The 26,797-nt window shown below is 41.5% G+C and overlaps 1 protein-coding gene across 2 annotated transcripts; it reads left to right on the top strand.

Annotated features, from left to right (window-relative positions):
- The first annotated feature begins 20,236 nt into the window (after positions 1-20,236).
- On the top strand, positions 20,237-23,798 carry LOC310776917 (uncharacterized protein). 2 transcript variants are annotated; one of them, XR_014552714.1, is made up of 4 exons: positions 20,237-20,484; positions 20,922-21,041; positions 21,228-21,319; positions 21,470-23,798. XR_014552714.1 is itself a non-coding variant. In XM_083637130.1 (4 exons), the coding sequence occupies exons 1-4, from the start codon at positions 20,289-20,291 to the stop codon at positions 22,489-22,491; spliced, it is 1,401 nt and encodes a 466-aa protein (XP_083493256.1). In that variant the 5' UTR covers positions 20,237-20,288; the 3' UTR covers positions 22,492-23,798. The 2 variants fall into 2 exon arrangements, 1 of the variants encoding a protein (XP_083493256.1); XM_083637130.1 differs by having other exon boundaries at positions 20,922-21,012.
- The last annotated feature ends 2,999 nt before the right edge of the window (positions 23,799-26,797 follow it).

The raw sequence follows: 26,797 nt of genomic DNA, 5'->3' as shown, positions 1-26,797 counted from the left end.
TGAAGACTATTAGTGATCATCACATGATCAAGTCTTCACTACTGTAGTGTGAAGACTATTAGTGATCATCACATGATTAAGTCTTCACTACTGTAGTGTGAAGACTATAGTGATCATCACATGATTAAGTCTTCACTACTGTAGTGTGAAGACTATTAGTGATCATCACATGATTAAGTCTTCACTACTGTAGTGTGAAGACTATTAGTGATCACATGATTAAGTCTTCACTACTGTAGTGTGAAGACTATTGGTGATCATCACATGATTAAGTCTTCACTACTGTAGTGTGAAGACTATAGTGATCATCACATGATTAAGTCTTCACTACTGTAGTGTGAAGACTATTAGTGATCATCACATGATTAAGTCTTCACTACTGTAGTGTGAAGACTATAGTGATCATCACATGATTAAGTCTTCACTACTGTAGTGTGAAGACTATTAGTGATCATCACATGATTAAGTCTTCACTACTGTAGTGTGAAGACTATTAGTGATCATCACATGATTAAGTCTTCACTACTGTAGTGTGAAGACTATTAGTGATCATCACATGATTAAGTCTTTACTACTGTAGTGTGAAGACTATAGTGATCATCACATGATTAAGTCTTCACTACTGTAGTGTGAAGACTATTAGTGATCATCACATGATCAAGTCTTCACTACTGTAGTGTGAAGACTATTAGTGATCATCACATGATTAAGTCTTCACTACTGTAGTGTGAAGACTATAGTGATCATCACATGATTAAGTCTTCACTACTGTAGTGTGAAGACTATTAGTGATCATCACATGATTAAGTCTTCACTACTGTAGTGTGAAGACTATTAGTGATCACATGATTAAGTCTTCACTACTGTAGTGTGAAGACTATTGGTGATCATCACATGATTAAGTCTTCACTACTGTAGTGTGAAGACTATAGTGATCATCACATGATTAAGTCTTCACTACTGTAGTGTGAAGACTATTAGTGATCATCACATGATTAAAGGCCATGGCACACCAATCAAACATTCTCAAACAAACACCAACAAACACCAACAGACAATTGTCTGTGAATGTTGGCAGATGTTGGAGATTGTTTGAAAGCATGGCACACCGACCAAACATATTCAGCACAACAGTCCCAAACATGTAAAAAAGAAACACCAGAAAAATAGAAACTGCACTGTGTTACAGCACATAGAAGATGGCTCAGACTGACAAAGTTAGTTATACATCTGTCGAGTAATACAATGATACACCCAGTTTATTTCTTTTGTAGCGACAGATGGCCTTAAACGCCACACTCACGTGACGCTTCTTGAGAGAGAGGTGAGGGAACGTGCATATTTCTGCAGACTTTATCGAGGGACCATGAAGGCGTCATGTGACAGGCAACCGCAGGCAACGCTAGTTGAAGCTTGGAGGTCCTGCTGATGGCAGCTGCAACAGTGTTTTCTCTGCTATCAACCTGGTTAATCTCGCTATATTCTTCATCACAGCGGGTCATTACCCACTGTGCACTTAATCGTGCACTAGTTCTGCATAAGCACCTGCAGCTCTCTCCTTATTTTACTGACGTTCTCAGTGATCACACGGCTGTTTACATGTGTTTCTGAACGGCTAGCTAGTTATTAGCATAGCTCGTTGTTAGCCGTCATGGATGTTCTCTCTCTCCCTCATGTAACCTTGCTGCGCAAAACATTACTTATTTGCGGGAGTGCATGGGAGAAGTCTCCCGCTAGTGTTGTTGATGCCCAGTGTGATGGCACATGGTTGGCAGAGAAACGTATGTTTGCTGCGTCGCGTGTAACGTTAGGAGGCTCTGCCTCTGACCGAACTGACCAGACAACCGCATGCATTAAGCGCGCATGCGTGAGCTCCGTTTCCATGGATACGCGACTGAAAACATGGGAAGTTACCAGACAACAGCGAACAGCGAACAACGCCGGATTGAACAAGTCGAATCCTGGCAAACATGACAGAACATCGCCGAACATCGCCAAACACGAACAGACAAGGACAGACAGCTATGGCACACCAAACGAACATTTGTCTTTGTTCGTGTTTGTTTGTGTTTGTTTGAGAATGTTCGTTTGGTGTGCCATGGGCTTAAGTCTTCACTACTGTAGTGTGAAGACTATAGTGATCATCACATGATTAAGTCTTCACTACTGTAGTGTGAAGACTATTAGTGATCATCACATGATTAAGTCTTCACTACTGTAGTGTGAAGACTATAGTGATCATCACATGATTAAGTCTTCACTACTGTAGTGTGAAGACTATTAGTGATCATCACATGATTAAGTCTTCACTACTGTAGTGTGAAGACTATAGTGATCACATGATTAAGTCTTCACTACTGTAGTGTGAAGACTATAGTGATCATCACATGATTAAGTCTTCACTACTGTAGTGTGAAGACTATAGTGATCATCACATGATTAAGTCTTCACTACTGTAGTGTGAAGACTATTAGTGATCATCACATGATCAAATCTTCACTACTGTAGTGTGAAGACTATAGTGATCATCACATGATTAAGTCTTTACTACTGTAGTGTGAAGACTATAGTGATCATCACATGATTAAGTCTTTACTACTGTAGTGTGAAGACTATAGTGATCATCACATGATTAAGTCTTTACTACTGTAGTGTGAAGACTATTAGTGATCATCACATGATTAAGTCTTTACTACTGTAGTGTGAAGACTATAGTGATCATCACATGATTAAGTCTTCACTACTGTAGTGTGAAGACTATTAGTGATCACATGCTAAGTCTTCACTACTGTAGTGTGAAGACTATTAGTGATCACATGCTAAGTCTTCACTACTGTAGTGTGAAGACTATTAGTGATCACATGCTAAGTCTTAACTACTGTAGTGTGAAGACTATAGTGATCATCACATGATTAAGTCTTCACTACTGTAGTGTGAAGACTATTAGTGATCATCACATGATTAGGTCTTCACTACTGTAGTGTGAAGACTATAGTGATCATCACATGATTAAGTCTTCACTACTGTAGTGTGAAGACTATTAGTGATCATCACATGATTAAGTCTTCACTACTGTAGTGTGAAGACTATAGTGATCATCACATGATTAAGTCTTCACTACTGTAGTGTGAAGACTATTAGTGATCATCACATGATTAAGTATTCACTACTGTAGTGTGAAGACTATTAGTGATCATCACATGATTAAGTCTTCACTACTGTAGTGTGAAGACTATAGTGATCATCACATGATTAAGTCTTCACTACTGTAGTGTGAAGACTATTAGTGATCATCACATGATTAAGTCTTTACTACTGTAGTGTGAAGACTATTAGTGATCATCACATGATTAAGTCTTTACTACTGTAGTGTGAAGACTATTAGTGATCATCACATGATTAAGTATTCACTACTGTAGTGTGAAGACTATTAGTGATCATCACATGATTAAGTCTTCACTACTGTAGTGTGAAGACTATAGTGATCATCACATGATTAAGTCTTTACTACTGTAGTGTGAAGACTATTAGTGATCATCACATGATTAAGTCTTCACTACTGTAGTGTGAAGACTATTAGTGATCATCACATGATTAGGTCTTCACTACTGTAGTGTGAAGACTATTAGTGATCACATGATTAAGTCTTTACTACTGTAGTGTGAAGACTATTAGTGATCACATGATTAAGTCTTTACTACTGTAGTGTGAAGACTATTAGTGATCACATGATTAAGTCTTCACTACTGTAGTGTGAAGACTATTAGTGATCACATGATTAAGTCTTCACTACTGTAGTGTACCCGCCGCGAAAGGGTAGAGAGCAGGGAGTGCCTTGTGATTTAATGGAGCAAAGATTAGAGTCAGGAGGGGCTCTCTCTCTCTCTCTCTCCCTGAAGATCTCAGGTTCAATATTGCTTTAGGGAATACTGGTCAGCCCAAATCCCTCCTGGCCCCCTGGGAGCTAGCGGGGAAAAGGTTGTGGTAGATTAATGAGCTTTAAAGCGGATCTTGGAACTTGTGGCAGTGTTTGACTTCTTGAGCGCAGCGTGACCGGTGGACTCTCCCCGGAGACCTGCAGCCGGCTCAGACCACTCTTTAATTAAAGGGAATCATTGCACAGTGGAGGGATCTAGAGGGCTTTAGCTAAGACCTTAAACACAGCTCGATAGCACCAGCTGCATTTCAAACACAGCTCCATGCAAAGACTCTGTGTGTGTGTCTGCACAAACATGGCTGTAGGGAAGTATTTGTTGCAGCATTGTTAAGTTGTTAGACATTTTCTTCCCGTTTGATATTATGTCAATGTTGCACAGTCAAATGTATAAAATATGTCAAATCAAAGTCATCATACTTATTATACTTATTCATTTTGACCGTTTTTGCACAACGAGATTACATACAAAGTCAATGCAAACGCGAGTAGATGTGATTTCACCCCCCGGGAGGTGCGAATGATGTGTGAATTTTCGCGGCGCGAATGACGTGATATTCGCCACGTCGCCCGTTCGCTCAAGTTGACATTTTTCAACTTTGGCAAATAATTAGAGTGAAGCTTTCCCCCCCGCCTTGGTGTGAATGTAACCTGCGTCGTGTTGACAGTCTGCACAGCAACCCATGCTAAGGGCTTGCCATGGGGTGGAGGCGGGAATCCAATGCACGATCTCCCGCTTGCAATGCGCACGTGGTAACCGCAATGCCAAGAGAGCTCGGTCCCTTGGCACCTGGCCGAGCCTCGTTAACGGGCCTTTATACTGGAGAGTGAGTTTAACCAGCAACTCGATACGACTCAGGACTCACGAGGACTGATTCACTGAACACACGCTTAATTTAAAGCCTGCAACTTAGCGATGTATGAGTGTTTCCTCTACCAGTGAATAAGGGCAGGGAGTCACGGTAACTTGGACATTATACATGGACATTTTACATGGACTTTACCCCACGGACACTATCCTCCCCCACCCCCACCCTACCCCCATTATATGACACTTTAAAGGACTTTTACTTTGCACTTTATAATGTATAACTTCTGTTTTGCTCCATCTTCTGTTATTGATGTGATCGCTGTGTTGTACTTGCACAAAGTCAAATTCCTCATTTGTAATGTGATTACTCACTATGGCTATTAAAATGAATCTGATTACTCACTATGGCTATTAAAATGAATCTGATTACTCACTATGGCTATTAAAATGAATCTGATTACTCACTATGGCTATTAAAATGAATCTGATTACTCACTATGGCTATTAAAATGAATCTGATTACTCACTATGGCTATTAAAATGAATCTGATTACTCACTATGGCTATTAAAATGAATCTGATTACTCACTATGGCTATTAAAATGAATCTGATTACTCACTATGGCTATTAAAATGAATCTGATTACTCACTATGGCTATTAAAATGAATCTGATTACTCACTATGGCTATTAAAATGAATCTGATTACTCACTATGGCTATTAAAATGAATCTGATTACTCACTATGGCTATTAAAATGAATCTGATTACTCACTATGGCTATTAAAATGAATCTGATTACTCACTATGGCTATTAAATTGAATCTTGAATCTTGAACTTAAAGAAATGAACCCTGAAAGAATGTCATTAGTTTGGGCGCAGTGGAGAGATTTAAGTGCTGTTTCAGATGGTTTTTCCGTCCGGACAAGAATAAAGGAGGTCTAATATTAGCATATTGAATATCTGCACAAAATATCAGCTATCTGCAGCTTTAAAAAAAATCAGTATCAGCAATCGCTTTCAAAAAACCACCTTGGTCAAACCCTACATTTCACATCCTGATTTTACTCTGATAGGGAATCCAATTCCGTGTCAAAATTGCCTCGCTGCTGTCCCCACATTTAAATCAAGTGACAATGTGACTGTGACTGCCAAAGCCATTCATTCATCTCTACTGACATGTACTAGAGATGTAGCAGTGGCTTCATCTCTACTGACATGATGTAGCAGAGATGTAGCAGTGTGGGTTCATCTCTACTGACATGATGTAGCAGAGATGTAGCAGTGTGGGTTCATCTCTACTGACATGATGTAGCAGATATGTAGCAGTGTGGCTTCATCTCTACTGACATGATGTAGCAGAGATGTAGCAGTTTGTTCATCTCTACTGACATGATGTAGCAGAGATGTAGCAGTGTGGCTTCATCTCTACTGACATGATGTAGCAGAGATGTAGCAGTGTGGCTTCATCTCTACTGACATGATGTAGCAGTGTGGCTTCATCTCTACTGACATGATGTAGCAGAGATGTAGCAGTGTGTTCATCTCTACTGACATGATGTAGCAGAGATGTAGCAGTGTGGCTTCATCTCTACTGACATGATGTAGCAGAGATGTAGCAGTTTGTTCATCTCTACTGACATGATGTAGCAGAGATGTAGCAGTGTGGGTTCATCTCTACTGACATGATGTAGCAGAGATGTAGCAGTGGGTTGACTTCAGGCTTTGGTCAGTGCCTTGTGGCAAGCTGAGGAACGAGGGTTAGCCTGTTGACAGCTCAGCAGGATTAAGTAGCTGTAGCGGAGCTAAAGAGTGCCATAACACAGCAGCCCCTGCAGGAGCAGCTAGCTGTGCTAATCCCACCGCAACAAGCAAATGCCAGCATACATACGCCGCTTTCATCTAAGCTGCCTGGACCAAAGAAGACTTTCTAGATAAACTACTATTCTGAGATTCTCCAAATCCCCCTGACATCACCTTTTACCAACAATAATCCTATATGAGCTCATGAACAGTGAACCCAGGCCACTTCTAATTCTATTCCAAACAAACCTGGAGACCTAAACGCATCTCTTCCAGGAAATGTAAAAGCTTTCATTAACTAACTATAGGAATCACTATTGTGCTATGGCAATCAGCGATGGAGAGTTGCATAACAGACATTTATTTCTAGTCAAGTCCATTTGATTTATATAGTGCCAAATCATAACAAAAAGTTGTCTCGAGACACTTTTCATATCAAGACCAGGCTCTTGATTTTAGATCCAACAATTGAAATAATTCCCACATGAGCGCTTGGCGAGGGCTGCAAGGAAATACTCCACCTTTAGTGGGAAGAAACCTCAAGCAGACCTGCCTCTCTAGGTGGGCGGCCATCTGCTTTGACTGATTGGGTTGAGAGAGAGAGGGGGGGAGAGAGAGACAGACAGACAGACAGACAGACAGAGAGACAGAGAGACAGACAGAGAGACAGACAGAGAGAAAATGTCACAGATTATGACTTTAATGAGATGATATAGGAGAATGGCTCTGTATCCTTCAAACAAATATGTTTTCTATTATCATCACAGAGAGCTTTCAATTGGTTCAGCTGAACACTGTTTGTTTTGCACAGCGAAGTTGACCCTGCAGCAGCGTGCGTCTGTCGGCACTGAGACATTTGGCTGGGCCCAGGTCTGCAGTAAATATGATGTCTCTCGTCTAGTTTTCATTAACATTCTAGTCCTCCACACCACACGGCGGGGATGTGGGGGAGATTTGCAGTATCTGGCCTCGGAGGATAATCGTGAAATCCCATTAAGCCTTGTGTGTTTACTGAGACAAACAGCAGCCTTTACTGACTTCCTCGTTTCCTTTCCTCGACGGCTGCCAACAGACACACAAACTGCTGATTACCTGCACAGCAGCAGCAAGGTGCATTCAGCTCAATCTAAATAGAATTTAAATAGCATTTTCAGTCACAAACAGTATGACTACCGTATGTATAATGCATCATAAGGACTCTCACACTTACAAATCATAATGCACTCTTAATGCCTTATGACCAATGCTTCTTCATAAAACATTATAGATTTAACTTAGAATGAAGTATTCTAATTTTCTTTTATAATTTAGTTCCCCTTACTGTGATTAATCAGCCCCCCCCCCCCCCCCCCACTCCACTTGAAAATAGGGAATCTGATTGTCGCTGTGGCTCAGCCCGGTCTCACAAAATTTCTGGAAATAAGCACAATTTCATCAAATGCAAATGACATGCTCTGTGCACAAAAAGTGAGGGAAGAGATGGGGCAAGGATTACAAGCAGGAGACATGACTAGAAAGAGATTTTCATCCGCTATTTATTTTCCCATAGACATTTTGTAAAATGCTTATAAAAAATAGTTTTACTTGTTCAAACCAAACGGTTCAGATATATTTAGAAACAAGAGAGATCACATAACATTTCACTCAGACCAAAACGTTAAAAAGAAATGGGTTTAAAGAAAATATTTTTTCAATTTAGTTTTTTATGTTTTGGTCTGAGTGAAATGTTCCTGCACCTCTTACTTCAACACGTGAGTGTGCTTTTTACCTCTCCGCTTGCTAAATCAAGTGGTTGGATACAAACACACACTAACCTGGGGTTGTTGCGTCTGGCTGTGTGAGGAAAGCAGTGAGCTGTTCTTCTGTTTTGTGAAAGGAAGTTCTTCTTATCACTTCTGTCAGAAAACAACCCAGCAGTTTAGTTTACCTGTGAAAAGTCCCAAGTGCAGCAAGCCAGCTCTGATGTATCTATTATGAATCACGAATCAGGAGAAGGAAGTCAAACATGTTGTATACGTGTGTTTAGAACACGGCTCTCTCGAATACTCGATTCTGATTGGTCAATCAACAATATTCACCGGTCATTATTTCTCGACAACCGACCGCTGCTCTGCCACACCTGGATTAATCAGTTGGTAAGAGCATTTTGTCCGCAGACGCTACTAATTAGGCCAACCAGTTGCAGCTGTGGTGTCTTGTGTGCCAATTACGAATGAAACCGCTTTGTGTTGAAAACGCTATTAAAAAATCTATTTGAATAATTATTTTTGTCAGATTATTGAATGATTTAGTTGTAGGCCGTGTTCTAAGCGGGATAATGTATACTGAGCCGGTGATTACTGGAAATAATGACCTTCAGGTGAATATTAAGCCCTCCGCTGCACGTCGGGCTAAATCATTCACCTGTCGGTCATTATTTCCACAGTAATCACCGGCTCACAATACATTATCCCTTACATATATACTACAATATATATATACTAGGCATCTCGTGCGATATGCGCGCTCGATTCCTAGGCTCGCCCGCTGCTCGCCCTCGCCCGCCCTGCAGCTCGCCGAGCTGGCCCTGCAGCTTGCATACGCAGCTCGCCCGCTGCGTAGCCTCGCCCACCCTGCAGCTCGACCGCTCCGTCTCCCGCTGTGCGGGCTCACTTGCTCTTATGACATCACTGATGACCACTGCGCAACGCATACGCAGCTCAGCCGCAACGCGGCCTCGCCTGCGCTATGACATCACTGATGACATCATCACGGATGACATCACTGAGGACATCATCACTGATGACAGGTGCATGGTTAAAAGTAAAAAGGAATTGTAATCTTGATAACTTACTCATTCAACACTGTTTTTATGACAAATATTGTGTTTACTGGAGAGGTTACTGCAACTCTAAAGGTCCTTACACACCGAGCACGTTTTTTTTGTTAATCGCACGTCAATAATATTTTCCGAACCTATATCAGTCAATGCAACCGTGCATACCAACGGCGAAGTTTCGCCCAGCGTTATTGCGGTGTTTATTTTTTCGAACCACGGTCGATTTTTCAGAAATTCGCTTCCGACGTGTACACGTCTGTGGCTGTGATTGACAGGTGGGTCAAAACTCGCATCGCAATTTCGTGCCGTATATTCGCATCGCTCTTGATGTGTAAGGACCTTAAAAGTGTGCAAATTGCAGTGTGAAATATGGATTGTGTTTGTTTTGGGGTTTCACACAAAACTAGTCTGAACTTGGAATATGGATTTGTGTCTTTGTTGAGGAAGAGAGATGTGCAACTGTAAGTCAGCATGCAGCGATGTGGTAGAAATGCATAATGCAGGTTGTAGTGGGGCTGGAAGTGTGTGTGTGTGTGTGTGTGTGTGTGTGTGTGTGTGTGTGTTTGCGAGTGTGTGTGTGTGTGTGTTTGTGTGTGTGTTTGCGTGTGTGTGTGTGTGTGTGTTTGCGAGTGTGTTTGCGAATGTGTGTGTGTGTGTGTGTGTGTGTGTAGCAAGCTGTGGTCTGGATGTGTGAACCTGTCATTCAGGCGCCTAATGAAGCACCAGGCAGCACAGCTCATGGCGGACAGCCTGGCTGGAGAAAGTTTTTAGAAATAGACGGCTTTAAAATATGACGCGCTACATGAAGGCCACAAAGCAAAGCAAAGCATGAAGTTAAGCAGAGGAGGAGTGGAAGAGGAGGAAATGCTTTACTGTCCCAGTCAGTTTCTCCTCTCTGTTTCCTGTGTGAGTGTTGTCAGGGTGTGGCTGCTGAATGGAGATGTCTAGCAGATGGGCAGGTGATGGAGTGCAGGCGCCCAGCGTGGCCCATCACTCACAGTAATGCCTCCATTACCTCTGTGTGAGTGCTCTGTGTGTGTGTGTGTGTGTGTGTGTGTGTGTGTGTGTGTGTGTGTGTGTGTGTGTGTGTGTGTGTGTGAGAGAGAGAGAGAGAGAGAGAGAGAGAGAGAGAGAGAGAGTGTGTGTGTGTTAACCTGCAACTATGCCTGATTAAAAGAGACATGCTCTACAGAGCCTGGGAGGCAGCACTATGCTCAGACATCCTAACCCCTTTTTAACCCTCACACATACAGGAAACATTTTGCATTTTGCTCTATTTTTCCATGAAGATGCCCCTGTTTGAAGTGACAATATAAAAAATAGTTTTACTTGTTCAAACCAAACAGTTCAGATATATTTAGAAACAGGAGAGACCACATAACATTTCACTCAGACCGAAATGTAACAAAATTGCGGATTTAAAGAAAATATTTTTTCGATGTAGGTCTCTCCCGATTCTAAATATAGCTGAACCGTTTGGTTTGACCAAGTAAAACTATTTTTATACGCATTTTACCAAATGTCTATGGGAAAATAAAGGGTGGATAAAAGTCTCTCGTAGCCTACAGTGCTCCTGAAGCAGGAAGTAGGCGGTCACTTTGCCTCTATCCCACTGACTTCAATGTACTCAAAAGATCAGCTGTGTCATGTACTTAAGAAGGCAACTGGGTTACCAATGATTTAATGTGAAAGCACATTCAATTAAATAAATGTATGCACATTTTTCCTATTACTATTTTTTAAATGATTGCTACCATTGCTATTTTTGATTGCTATTTTGCCTTGTGAATATTCTTCTGAGCGATATGTTTTTGTTTCTGAGGGAAGGTTGTTTCTTCTGAGCGATATGTTTTTGTTTCTGAGGGAAGGTTGTTGGTATTTGTGTGTGTGTGATTGCAGTGGTGTACAGTGCACAGTCAGTCAGTGACAACAGTAATAACGATAACAACTTTAGTCATAGTAAAAATAGGACTAATATAATAATAATAGTAACAATAATAGTAGCAGGGGATCTCTTCCCACTGGGAAGAGGATGGGGATCATGGAGGAGTCATTCTGCGTCCGTGTCCATAAGCCCTGCAGGGATGAGAGAGAGACAAAGCCTCCAGGGAAGAAGCCAAGTCAGGAACATGCATGAACGGGACATGAATGTGAACAGATATGGCTGAGCGTGTCGTGGAAAAGACTTCTCTTTAATGAGAAGAACTCCGCCCCCCCTTCCCCCCCCCCCCCCCCCCGGGCAGTCTAAGCCTATAGCAGCATAACTAGGTGCTGGTGAGTCCGCCCTAACTATAATAAGCTTTATCAAAGAGGACCGTTTTAAATATACTCTTAAATGTGGAGAGGGTGTAATAAGGTACATCCTTAAGATATGATGGTGCCTGACGATTAAGGGCTTGTCGGTGAGGAGAAGGATTCTGTCTATTATATCTATTTCACATACTCACAATATCATTGCATCCCTCCCTAACCATGAAGTCTTTATTAGGGCTGTGCAATGAAATCGATACGGCAATATATCGTGATACTTTTTCCCGCAATATTTTATCAATATTTCAGAAAAATATCATGATATATTGCCATCAGTGACACAATAAGAATACTTTTTATTTCAGTGCGTTCAGTAACACACTCAACACTCAGTAGTTTTGACTAAATTTGTCCACTAAGTTATCAATATAATGTGATGTACATATTATTACACTACCTGGGTGGTACACAGCGTGTTGTATTTTTAGCTATATTTTTGAATTTTCAGTAAATTATGTAGAGTATTGCAATATATCGCAATATGTATTGTATCGCAATGTATCGTGATACAATCGTATCGCGACCCATGTATCGTGATACGTATCATATCGTGAGGTCCTTGCCAATACCCAGCCCTAGTCTTTATCTGTCATTTGCCTCATCATACAGTACTGTATGACAGATATGTCCAGTCTGCGGATGCACGTCACTAGACTAGACTCCCTCGGCAGGTTTTCTCAAGGGAACTGTGGATTCGGTGAGATAGGACGCTGTTGATGTGGTCCAAATGAAAGCCCCACATGAAAACATTTTCATGATTTTTTTATTTTGTTTTTATTTTTACCATACCATATTGGGAGATACTTATCTATCAAAGGGCTTTCTGGGAAAGGATTCAACGGTTTATAGCCAAACCTTTTTCGGATGCTGTTCTCCCCTGAGACAGGCTGAACAGGGACATGAATGAGTATCGAGCATAACCAGGTCACCTTAAAGCCGTATTCCACTTAGTTTTAACATGGAGGTTATTCGCCATTTGACCGCCATGAAAACCATAATCGAAAATAGACTGAAAACGGACGTTTAACCATTCCGTGTATATATCAAGATTAGTGGACGTAACCTCCATGATGTCACCCATTGTTTATTTGGTTTGTGGATTTGGGTTTTGTTTGGCATTTTTACCATCGTCATCTTGGTTATTTGGAAGCAGAAGCAGCTAGCGTGAGACCAGAAGCAGCTAGCGTGAGACCAGAAGCAGCTAGCGTGAGACCAGAAGCAGCTAGTGTGAGACCAGAAGCAGCTAGCGTGAGACCAGAAGCAGCTAGCGTGAGACCAGAAGCAGCTAGTGTGAGACCAGAAGCAGCTAGCGTGAGACCAGAAGCAGCTAGCGTGAGACCAGAAGCAGCTAGCGTGAGACCAGAAGCAGCTAGTGTGAGACCAGAAGCAGCTAGTGTGAGACCAGAAGCAGCTAGTGTGAGACCAGAAGCAGCTAGCGTGAGACCAGAAGCAGCTAGCGTGAGACCAGAAGCAGCTAGCGTGAGACCAGAAGCAGCTAGCGTGAGACCAGAAGCAGCTAGTGTGAGACCAGAAGCAGCTAGTGTGAGACCAGAAGCAGCTAGTGTGAGACCAGAAGCAGCTAGTGTGAGACCAGAAGCAGCTAGTGTGAGACCAGAAGCAGCTAGCGTGAGACCAGAAGCAGCTAGCGTGAGACCAGAAGCAGCTGAGACCAGAAGCAGCTAGCGTGAGACCAGAAGCAGCTAGCGTGAGACCAGAAGCAGCTAGCGTGAGACCAGAAGCAGCTGAGACCAGAAGCAGCTAGCGTGAGACCAGAAGCAGCTAGTGTGAGACCAGAAGCAGCTAGTGTGAGACCAGAAGCAGCTAGCGTGAGACCAGTGGTTTCTCACAGAGCTGCCGTGTTGGTCTATGATCTGCGAGCTGCATGATCAATCACACCCCAAAACATAGTCTGCATTATGGTCTTATTTGACTCTAAATGGGAGCATAATTTACTAAATGAACGTCATGCTGTATTGAAGAAGACTTGAAACTAGCGATTGAGACCAGAAACTCATTAGAAAAGTGTTTACTGAGGTCATACATTATATCAAGTGAGAAGTAGAGTCATTTTCCCATTGACTTCTGTACAATCTGACTTCTTTTTTAGAGCCAGTGGAGTAACCCCCTGCAGGCCATTCGAAAGAATGCAGGTTTAAATATTGCTTAAAAGTGACATTCTAAGTTGGTATTGCTGCTGGTAGAGTTCAAGCCTTCCCACTGATCAGAATCTGCTGTCAATCTTCTGGCCTCATTCTGTCTTTTGGATAAAGGCTTTTCTTTGGTTTATTTTGAGTCTGGAAGAAAAAAAAGCTCCTACAGGCTTTTCATATCAGTTTCTCATCAGCGTAGGTCATCTCTCCCTCAGCTTATCTCTCCAAATCAATCGGCTTATCAACTCGCACGTCCCCTTCCTCCCGTTTGAACTGAAGCGCTCTCCACTCTCCACAGTGGGGTTTGATCTAGATGGCGACATCAAAAATGCTCTGTGGTTTTGTTATCTTCCATTTCCCTTCAACACAACTATGAAAAGGTGTTTTGCTATGAAGTGGCTATCTTTGCTCTTTTACTATCTTTGGTGTTTTTCAATCTTTGCTGTTTTTCTTTGACCTCTATTGACATTGTGCAACTTTTTCTTTCCATAACCTTTTGTAATGTTGAGAAAAGAATATGGGATGAAAACACTGAACCATGAAACTGAACGAACTCTTATTTTATTTTTTTTCCTTGCCGCTGTCACCTTGCAAATCTTCTCTGGCTTCCTGTGAGAATGTACTTTGCTGATGCTGCAATCTGAATTATTTATTCAGACTGTAACTAATCTATTGTTTTCTCTTTTCCCTCACTGTGATGTGATGACACTGCCCTTCTCCTGTGCCACCTCATAGCAGAGGATATGCATTTCAGACATTCTCTTTGCAGACCATTCCAAAAGCATTGGTATTTGGCATTAAAAGAGACAGATTTAAAGTAGAGCTGTCACGATTAATCGATTAATCGATTAGTCGATCGACAGAAAATTAATCGACAACTATTTTGATTATCGATTAATCGTTTTGAGTACAATTTTAAGAGAAAAGGTCTAAATTCTCTGATTCCAGCCTCTTAAATGTGAATATTTTCTGGTTTCTTTACTCCTGTATGAGAGTAAACTGATATTATCTTTGAGTTGTGGACAAAACAAGACATTTGAGGACGTCATCTTGGACTTTGGGAAACACTGATCGTCATTTGCTACCATTTTCTGACATTTTATAGACCAAACAACTAATCGATTAATCAAGAACATAATCGACAGATTAATCGATTATGAAAATAATCGTTAGTGGCGGCCCTAATTTAAAGCCTAAAGTCTATAATCGGAATATTGGTCTTATTCTACAATATTCCAATTACTGTAAGATGGTTACATGGGTTGATTATAGAACTATTCAATTGGTGCAAAAAGAGGAACGTGTGCATGCCCATGATAGGGTGACAGTTTCAGCCTCAGCCCCACCCTGGGAATATGTGGGGACTTGTTTTTCTTCTGGTATCAGTCATCTTTTTTCCAGTATTAATCAGATTAATAACAGTTTATTTTTGTTCATGTAAATCTAAGTAAATTGCCCTCCTCCTAGTACACAGTGTGCTCTTAGATAAAGCAAAGTGGTTACATTGCAGAAGAAACAAGAGCTACCATTCAATGCACACTGATGCAATACAAAACAATCCATTTGAAATGGGATCGTATAACTGTTCATTTTAAATCTGGATGCTATCCCAGCATGCATTGGACAGATGATCTAAAATCCAGCTGACTGTGGGAGGAAACCCAGGAGAAACATTATGAATGAAAAGCAAGCCAAGCAGGGAACTGGAAGAGCCCAGTCCAACCTAAAGTCTGCTGGAAGAGCCCAGTCCAACCTAAAGTCTGAGCCCAGTCCAACCTAAAGTCTGCCATTCCATCTTTTTCTCCTGGACAGCAGAATGTTCAGTCTGGGGGTGAAGCAGTTCCATGACTCAGCAACGAAAGTGTGAAACACACAGACAGCACGGGGGGGGCAGATAATCCCAGGCAGATTAGGGAGGCTCTGGCATGACACCCACGGGTGCGACCAGCACCCCGGACAGTGACCGTGTCACCATGATGCTGTTTCAGAGGCTTTTCCTGAAGGTCTTACTGTACTTGTCTCAGCGCCGTCCCACAGGTAGAGATGGGAAAAGTCCCAGTTACTTGTGTGTGTGTGTGGGGGGGGGGGTACTTTGGTAAAAGTAGAAATACTGATTGAACTTGTTTACTCAAGTAAAAGTAAAAAAAAAAAAAAAAAAAGTACAGGCACTGAAATGTAAGAAAGTATAAAAGTCAAAAAGTACAGCTTGTTTTCGACCACGTGATTGGGATGACATCTGCGTGACGTCTGAGGGGCAGGAAGTAAAACTGCCCCCCAGAGCTACTATGGAGAATGGAGGAAAGCGAGTATGCAATAGGGTGGGAATCACCAGATGCCCACGATACGATACGATACTAAAATGATACTTGAGTCACGATACGATAGTATTGCGATATTGCGATATGCTAGTATTGCGATATATTGAATATTGCGATATATATTGTGATTTCTTACTTTTTCAACTGCAAATTATGTCCCCAAAGGAAAACTTTGTCAACATCTGGTTCATATAAGATCAATTTTCCAGTCTGTTCATCTGACTTCAACCATTTTATTGCAGCAACATTGTCAAGTAGACAGAATCAACTGAAAAAGCAATTGATTCTATTATTTTAGTACTGTAATAGCAAACAGTTTATTTGCACATCATATAATAAAATATCGATACTTGGCGTCCAAATATCGATACAATATCATCAGGCAAAATATCGCGATACTATGGTATATCGATTTCCCCCCCCACCCCTAGTATGCAAGAGGGTTGGATGCCGCTCCACGCTGCAGGTATCGATTGCAAAACATAGGGTATGAATATGATCCATATACAATGAAGAGAAGAGAATTTTCCAGCAACTTGGCTTTGCTACTATTGTCTATCACTTCCTATGTAGCCTGCTGCTGGTTGGCCCCCAGCATGATCACATGGTTTGCAAACGCCAATGGTCAGTGGTCTTGCAGTGGAATTCGAAGACTGTTAAACTTAACAGATCCCCTCCATACATGGTTTAAGATGTTTAAAGACTATACTTTGATTAATAATAATTTGTGTGATATGGTTTTTTCTAGAAAAAAAGGTGCACGTACTGTAATGCGTAAAAGCTGGGAGAGCACGAGACGAGAGAGACAGAAAAACAGCATAACGTTGTTTTTGTCTGTCATGCATTAAAGCTAAAGTAGCTAGCCCACTGGTTAGCAACCTTGGGGTTGCGACCCCAACTGGGGTCGCCCACCACACACAGTTTAAAACTACCGAAGATGATTAGGCCCACTTAGGTGTGTGTGTGTGTGTGTGTGTGTGTGTGTGTGTGTATGTTTAGTCCTGAGTTTAAGTCAGGATTCCGAGAATAAAGTCAGAATCCTGCAGAAATAAAGTTAGAATTCTGTTTGTCAGAATTCTGAGAAAAAAAAGAAGTCAGAATTCTGAGATTAAAGTCTGAATTCTGAGTTTACTGTCAACATTTTGAGAAACAAGTCAGAATTCTAAAGTCAGCTGCTAGCCTGTTCTGAAGATGTAAGGAGTAGAAATTACACGTAAAAAGTTGTCAGAAAAATACTCAATACAGATACCTGAAAATCCTACTTAAGTACAGTAACGAAAAACGAGATTTGTATTTAGTTACTTCCCATCTCTGCCAGTATGTGAGTGCGTCAGTCAGAGAAGAAGACGGCTTCATGAAATGGGGTTGAAGATCTGCACCTGCACCGTCTCCCGACAGCGCCGTGCACAAACAAGCTAATTGAATTAATATTAAAATGTGAACCGGGCCCAGAGCTCGGTAATTATAAATCAAGAGTAATCAGCAGAACATAATTGATTTGGTAATTGTGTTTGCTTTCTTGAGCCAGACCCAAAACTTTGCTGGCAGAAATCAGGGAAGCTGTCATGGCGGTTGCAGCACTGCAATACGATGGTGTGCTAATGTAAAATGTACAGCATGTTACAGTGTTGTTGAGAAACCGATCCAATATTCAGAAACTCAAGTTCATTTATTCAAGCCCTAAAATAGTCAAGTAAATATTCATATTCACTATTGTCAACAGCAATTTGAAGCTACAATTCTATTTATCCTAAATGGCTGTGCCAGTGGTCAAAGTAGTGGCTTCATCTATGCATGGAAAAAAAATACATAAATCTGCAGATATCTTAGTTACCACAAGATTGTGCTAGCAAAGCAGTTTTGTGTTTATATGTGTGATATTTATTCAGTTTTGTGTTTGTATGTGTGGTATTTATTCAGTGTTGTGTTTATATTTGTGGTATTTATTCAGTGTTGTGTTTATATTTGTGGTATTTATTCAGTGTTGTGTTTTTTATGTATGGTATTTATTCAGTGTTGTGTTTGTATCTGTGGTATTTATTCAGTGTTGTGTTTATATGTGTGGTATTTATTCAGTGTTGTGTTTTTTATGTATGCTATTTATTCAGTGTTGTGTTTGTATCTGTGGTGTTTATTCAGTGTTGTGTTTATATGTGTGGTATTTATTCAGTTTTGTGTTTATATGTGTGGTATTTATTCAGTTTTGTGTTTATATGTGTGGTATTTATTCAGTGTTGTGTTTTTTATGTATGCTATTTATTCAGTGTTGTGTTTGTATGTGTGGTATTTATTGCGTGTTGTGTTTATATGTATGCTATTTATTCAGTGTTGTGTTTGTATCTGTGCTATTTATTCCGTGTTGTGTTGATACAGTATGTGTGGTATTTATTCAATGTTGTGTTTATATGTGTGGTATATAATAAATAGACAACACATATTACATGTGCATATTAGGGGGTGGACACAATAATGCAGGTCCCAAATGAATAAGTAGTTTATCTTTGAAGTAACTTAATCACAATGACAAAGGCAGCCAGCTACACAGGCCGGTCTCACTGAGATGAATGCTAATTAGCGCTACTGTACAGTATGTGTCCGCTTTAAAAGAGACCCGACAACCAGCAACTCCCGATCGTATTCAAAATGACATCAGGCAACAAACACACGCAGCCAAATATTCATCGAGCACCACAGCAGGGTTCCCGCCCGCCCGCCCGCCCGCCCGCTCACTCGCCCCCCACCCGGGCTTTGCTCCCCCCATACTTGTTATCTCCAGCCACTGTGGCTGTCACAGCCAGATGAGGGACTCGAGGGGGCAAGATTGCGTGCCCATCTCCGATGGAATCAGCGCTTGTCTGGTCGCAGTTATCTAGATGTGTTAGAGAAATAGTCAGGTGCTGCTGCTCGCGGTCTGTCTGCCACCCCGATAAGACAGACAGGAAACAAACGGCAGCAGCAGCAGCATCCTGCTAGACAAAAGGCACACGCCCCCGCCTCTCGCCGCCTGTGATCATTCCAATGCAATTTCCCACTCTTGGCGCCTAATTCAACTATTTGAATTTGTGTGGTTACTGATATGCAGATTGCTTTGTGGGGGAGTGTTTTCATCAAGTGAAATATTTCCTCTGTTCATTCCACTTCTAAACAGACTGCTGTAATTGCTTGCCGTGGGCAGATGAGTTAAATTCACCTCGAGACATACTGTAGAGATACGACGCGCTTGTTTGTTTGTGTTTTTCCTCTCAGATTAATCCCTGCGGCCGTCCTTCTCTCACACTCCAGTGATTAAAAGTCGCACTTGGGAAATCAAGAATCGGTTCGATTCCGGCTGGCGAGACAAAAATGGAACCTTGTAGGAGAAAAAGCGTACGGCCTATTTTCCCGTTGAGTGCCCTCATTGCCGGCAGTGGCCCCCTCTATCTTAAGTTCAAAGGTCTTTATAGTCCCCAGTGTTTCATCTGGCCTCCTTCCTCTCGCTGAAATGTAGGATGTTGACAGTCCCTTCTGTTCCACTCCATTGGTTTCCTTCAAATTTCACACTTGTCAGGCTGCCTGATCCCTCAAAGAGCTACAGCACATCTCAGCGTAAACCCCCAGTGTCCCCCTCTGTGTGTTTTGATGGGTTCACGTCGCGTCCAGGAGGTTGAATTCACCGACCATGGTCACCACGTTCCTAAATCATCCTGTTTTTTTTGAGTAACCACATAACAATCTCATACAATAAACAGCAAAATCTCTTTATCAACGGAAATGCTGAAGTATAGAATGAGACGGCACATCCCTCATGGTGATTGCTATGGGATTTGTTCTTCTGTGAACACCCTAAGGTGATTGTCATGCCGTGGGGCATTTAATGCATAAAACCTGTTTTTATTCATGACTACGCCAATGGTGTCGTCTACTCATATTAGGGTTAGACCAATATATAATGTCCAGTTATTGAAAAGCAGATCTGGCCTGGTCAGTGTCAGTTTGACGGATGACATATTTATTGTGGAGTTGAATCAATGCACTGGTTGTGTATAGACGGGTTCATGTGCAACGTCATCACGTAGATGCGCGCGCACGATCGGGGTAGGAAGAAAGCAGGAAGGAAGCCGCTCCACACAGTCAAAACACAGAGGCAGACAGACCGAGACAGACATGACAAGGAGCTGTGGCGCTGTAAACTGTACCAACCGTCAAAAAGACGGATGGAAGATGTACAATATACCGCGGGGATCTCATCCATTTGCAAAAAACAGAAGGAAATTATGGCTCCAGGCCATTAAAAGGGAAGATTGGGGTCCCACTGGTCCTAAAGGCGACGAGAGTCTGTGCGGTGCTCACTTCATATCTGGTAGGCTAACGTTATGTTTATGTTTGCTAACAACAACAAATAATGAGTAGCTAACTTAGCTAACGCTGTCATTGTATGATTCATACCAGTGATAGCTCATGATAGGCCCTTTCAGGGCTGTGTTTTCACTGTCTGTTTTGCCAGCTGTGTCGGCTGTGTTGTGCAGTAGCTGCCTGTCAGTAAGCTGACAACACTGTCCTGAAATGGGATAACTAATGTTAGTCAGTCATAGCATAACTTTGACTAACTGTCCAACTAAAGTTGTTGTGCATTAAATGTATTATACAGCTTTCTTTAACTCTGAATAGACATTAATGATTGATTTTGTCCGGTTGGTGCTCATTAACGTTATGGCTGCAGTTCCTGGTTTGTAAAATGTCAAACTGATGTTGGTTAAACAATTAGCAGCTAACTTACAGCTTACTCTCTCTTATCAGGAGCACCGTCAATGGATTATGAGAGTCCAGATTTTGTTCCATCAGTGTTTTCACACAGCACCCGCCGAAACACCACAGGAAAGCTGGCAAGGTCTGTGTCATGTCATGTAGAAAGTTACGGTATGGCCATTCAGTCATCATTTGTAATATAATATAATCTAACCTATCTTGGTAATGTAGCTTGTTTAGTATCTGAGAATATAAGATATATGTGTGTGTCCTTCTTTATGTTATTGCATTGTTATCAATTAATATGTTGATAATTTTTTAGCACGTTAACTTGACCATACTCGACTGTTGTCATAGATATGAAAGAAAGAGAAGGCGCGATGACACTACGGCCCCTGTTACCAGCCCCACAGGTGAAACTGAGGCGGGTCCTATTGAATCCTCTGAAGGTATGTGCATTCAGACTATTTTAGTGTTAGTGTGATAAAGAAACAGATGTTCTATGTGTGTGTGCGTTGCATGCATGTCTGTGTATGTTTGGAGCTGGCTCGTGATGTGACACAAGAGTTAAGTAATTGTTCTCCTTTTTTGCGTTGCAGATGAAGGCGAGATGGTGCCCAAAAAAGAGATGGACCAGCTCAACCTGCAGTACAAGCAGCTCCGTGATGATTATGATGCTGTGAAAAGAGAACTGGAGGCCACACAGGACGAGAATAAACAACTGAAGCAGCAGCTTAAGCAGTCCAAATTTGGGTTTTATTCTATAAAAGACATGAACTCTAAAATACTTTTTTTTACTGGGTTACAGTCAGTGCAGGCTTTCAGGTGGCTGTTGGATATTGTAAAAAAAAGCAAACTTGTGCTTAAGGGTGGGTTAAGCTGGGAGAACCACCTCCTTTTGGTTCTAATGAAAGTCCGACTTGGACTCAGCAACAGAGACCTTGCCTACAGATTTGGACTTCCATTCTCAACTGTATCAAAAATATTAAGAGAGTGGATTCCCTTGTTGTCCTCAACATTGAAGCCTTTGATCGCGTGGCCTGATAAGGATGCAGTGAGAGCAAACATGCCCAAGTCTTTTAAACCTCAATTTAAGAAGTGTCGTTGTATTATAGACTGTACTGAGTTTTTTATAGAGAGAACATACAATTTAAAGGCAAGGGCTGAAACCTGGTCAAATTACAAGCACCAAAACACAATCAAGTATCTGATTGGAATAACACCAGCAGGAGCCATATCGTTTTTGTCTGATGGGTGGGGAGGTCGTGCATCTGACAAGCTAATAACTTTACATTCTGGCTTTTTGGGGAAACTTGAGCATGGGGATGAGATCCTTGCAGATAGAGGTTTCCTTGTTAGAGAGGAATTGGCCAGTGTAGGAGCAACATTGAGAATCCCAAGTTTCACTAAGGGGAAGGCTCAGTTGCCTGGTTCCTGTGTTGACACTTCACGGCAGTTATCAAGAGTCCGCATACATGTGGAACGAGTGATAGGTCAGCTTAAAACCTTTCAGATACTGAACACTGTGATACCCATCAGCCAAGTCGATATGCTAGATGACATTGTAACCATATGTGCTGGTCTCACCAACATTAGGCGGACTGTGGTAGCCCGGCGTTAACTGTGTTAAAAGAACATTTATATGGGACACATAACAGATATTTTTGATATTGCAACACACTTTCATATGACAGCAATTCAGAGTGATCATCTTCTAACATTTGATTTATTTTCTCCTTAGCTGGGAGTTCTTTATGCATCAACTGACAATGTTTTAACTGTGATTCAAAAAATAATTTTGTCCACATTAGGGCAATGGACCAAAATCTGGGAATAGTTTTGTTAGTTCTGATTTTCTCCAGAATCCCAGCAATCTCTGTATTTTATGTAGAGATATAACAGTGAAACTATGATCACAGTCATTGTTCAACATTCTCTAATCGTGTTAACTTGTAATGAAAATATTAGTGGGGACCCCCAGAATCCCCTGGACCCCACATTGAGAACCACTGCTTTAAATGCAAACTAATGAAAGCAACATGTACTAAAAGAGAAATGCAGTTGTAAAATGTTCTCATCTATAACACATGTGAATAATTAATACAAAATGAAGAGAAATAACATTTCTGTTTGGAGGTGAATTTTTAAGACTTTTTCTTGCTTGTTAATTTTGATATTTTTCTCCAGTGTCTGCAACTGCACTTGTCTCCATGCATTATTGGGATCTATTTGCATCCACATTTCCATTTTTTGGAGTATCTGGTAATGTTCACACATGGATAGTGGAAGTGTTGGCAGCAGTCTGGGCACTTGATCATTTTCCCAAAGCTAGGCCTTTTGCAGGAGAGACATTTGATCTCTTCAGCCAGGTCGGGGTCTTTGCGGCGACAGATAAGTTCTGGAAGGAGGTGGTCCATGAAGAAGACCTCAGCCTTGGGAATATTTTCTTGGAGAAAGGACTCATCTCTCCATAGCCGGCAAATGATGGTGCTTGTCTTGGTCCACACCATGAAATCACATTTGTCCATTTGACAAGCATACATTTGTAATTGAATCTGTGTGTAATATTGGTGAGTAGGTCGCAGATCATAGTTTTTGTCAAGGCAAAATGATGCATCAGACTCTGACCCCTCTAGTCCCTCCTTGTACTTGTATGGACATTTAATCTCCAACAGCCCTGTTCCACAGCAGGCACAGGAGAATACTCCATCAGGAGAAGCAGCCAGGTATGGCTCATCTGCTTTCACTCTTAGACCCACTTTTTTTACAGTCAAGTCCTTGTGTATCTTACTCATTTCTGTTTGGTAAGATTGCCGTGCAGTATCTTCCATTTGCCTTCCCCACATGACAGCTGGAACAGTGAGATCTGTGGATTCATACTGCATTATCTGTTTAACAACACTTTCAACTGAGGACTCCTTGCATTTAATAACCCTGTGAAAGCTACTGCCCGTTATACGTCCCACTCGATGGATGTTCCATGTTGTGCACTGTGCCTGCTCTTTAGTGACGTCCTGTAGATGTTCCAGTCTGTTAGCTGTGCATTGCCTTCTCATTTTGTCATAGCTGGCTTTGCACTTCTCGCTAAGGTCAGTTGACGACAGGTCCCTAGCAGATGGGTCATGCATAGCTGTCAGGGGCTCGGGGAGTTCATCTTCTGTTTCTGATGCTGTATCTGTCTCAGAGTCTGCAGCTGTGTTGATGGATGTAAACAGAGCAGCGTTTGGACATATCTTTTGCAGAGCCTGGAGATCTTCAGTTGTAATTGCTGTGTGTAGCAGGGAAAGTATGTAAGCAATAGCATAAAAGGGGGTCGTTTTACAGTAACAGTCTTATCAAAATCATTTATGTTAAATTAGATATTCAATTTAGTGCTGTGAGAAATTAGTGAAATTATTAGGTAGGCTATTGATTCGCCTATTGGGTACAGACAGGGGTGTAGTGCTGTGGGAGCACAGGGGAGCTCCCACACTTTTTGTTTGTTTTTACAATAGTAAAATTGGTGGTGGGGGGGGGAGTTGTTCCCAATAGGTGCGCTCCCCAAGTTCTCCAGGTAAGCACTACACACCTGAATGAGGGTGTGCGTAATAGTTCACCAAGTACCAGCGCATTTACGCATCACCCGTGGCTTAATAACCTGCAGCCAGTGTTTCGCTCTTATTTACCTGGTACATTTTGTGGTGTTGGTGCGTGGCGTAATTGGGGCAACTCTGTCTGATGTCGTTTTGGTCGGCTGAAGTTGATGTTCTTCAGGGTTTGTGGCTCTACTTTCTTTCTGGACATGTCCTTCCACTGATTTGCTTTGGATGTGCAAGCAACCTCCTCCTCGGTGCGTCTGCGCCCTGACAGTTCCACCTGGCACATGATGGCTGCAGCATGACTGCAACAAGAGGCGAGACTGGAGCGATGGGTAGGTTATTAGCCAAAAAAGTGTGTGAAATCATGATCTCAGATTATCTGTTGTTTGATACTTACCCTGCCATGCATGTGCAGTTTGCTGTTAATATGTAGCCAAGGTCCTTATGCACGTAAACCCAGGCATCGTATGGTTTTGTTTTTAAGCCTTGTCTTTGGCTAGGTAGGACACCTGCCCTCAAAATGCAAAACCCTGAACCCGTATCATGATACTTGACCTCTTGTACATTTCCACAAAGTACGTAATTATAGGCATCCAAGGATTTGTATGCACGCAGATTTTCTTTTGTGTAAACACTTGGCTTCTCTATGAGATATGTGTAGATATCTGGCCATATAATGGCGGGCCACTTGGACATATCTAAAATCCATTCATTGTCCGGAATAGAATATGGATCTGGTAATTTCTCACCATTGCTTAGTACTAATTTATTCAGGTAATCGGCGCGGTCAGAGCTACATAGGCTTACAATATAATCGATAGGCATCTTTACTCACCCTGGCATGGACTAGCTAGCTACTAGCTACCTGTCAGATGTTTGTTTACGTTAGCTAGCTGTGTGGCAGTGGGTCAGTAGGTTAACGAAGGTGAACGCCCATGTCAATTAAAGGGACCGGCTCAACAACAAAACGGCCAAAGTAGCGAAATTATGTCAGCAAACCATACATATTTTTTGCAAAAGAAAGGCAAACACACATTTCCAACTCTGAAATTGAATTTTTATTAAGCAGTCGTCTTGCAAACAGTGCGATCTACGTGAATAGTCTACTACAAAGTGCGAAATCTACTACAAAGAGCTTTTACCCCAGGGATGCGCGCGCATCCACTCGTGTTTGTATACAAGAAACCCGTCTATGGGAAGACCATAACCTGAATTAATTCTAATGAAACATTGAGACGAGATTCCACACTCCAATGTGCCTCCAGTGTTATAGCAGTGTTATAACGACTTACTTCCATCGTTGTCCCTGTAGTACCAAGAGTCCATGTGGAGACAGGCGTCTGCTGAGAGTGCATTATAAGCATTAAAGATGGAATTAAAAAGAGAGGCAATACGCATACAATACATCATTGTGTTCATAGTGGAAATGAAGCGAAAAATAAAATAGCCATCAAAACCCCATATTTGTCATCAGCTAAGGCATTTTGGGATGATCAAACATACAAGTCATGTTATTACATGATAACCACCACTACTACTACAGCTTACCCATACAAGTCATGTTATTACATGATAACCACCACTACTACTACAGCTTACCCATACAAGTCATGTTATTACATGATAACCACTACTACTACAGCTTACCATACAAGGCATGTTATTACATGATAACCACTACTACTACAGCTTACCATACAAGGCATGTTATTACATGATAATAACCACTACTACTACAGCTTACCATACAAGGCATGTTATTACATGATAATAACCACTACTACTACAACTTACCATACAAGGCATGTTATTACATGATAACCACCACTACTACTACAGCTTACCATACAAGGCATGTTATTACATGATAATAACCACTACTACTACAGCTTACCATACAAGGCATGTTATTACATGATAACCACCACTACTACTACAGCTTACCCATACAAGGCATGTTATTACATGATAATAACCACTACTACTACAGCTTACCATACAAGGCATGTTATTACATGATAATAACCACTACTACTACAACTTACCATACAAGGCATGTTATTACATGATAACCACCACTACTACTACAGCTTACCATACAAGGCATGTTATTACATGATAACCACCACTACTACTACAGCTTACCATACAAGTCATGTTATTACATGATAACCACCACTACTACTACAGCTTACCATACAAGTCATGTTATTACATGATAACCACTACTACTACAGCTTACCCATACAAGGCATGTTATTACATGATAACCACTACTACTACAGCTTACCATACAAGGCATGTTATTACATGATAACCACTACTACTACAGCTTACCCATACAAGTCA

Source organism: Poromitra crassiceps (genome assembly GCF_964638095.1).
Source record: "Poromitra crassiceps genome assembly, chromosome: 5".
Classification (NCBI taxonomy): Eukaryota; Metazoa; Chordata; class Actinopteri; order Beryciformes; family Melamphaidae; genus Poromitra; species Poromitra crassiceps.
Note: the sequence above shows the minus strand (reverse complement) of the source record. Positions and strands in the feature narration are given on the sequence as shown.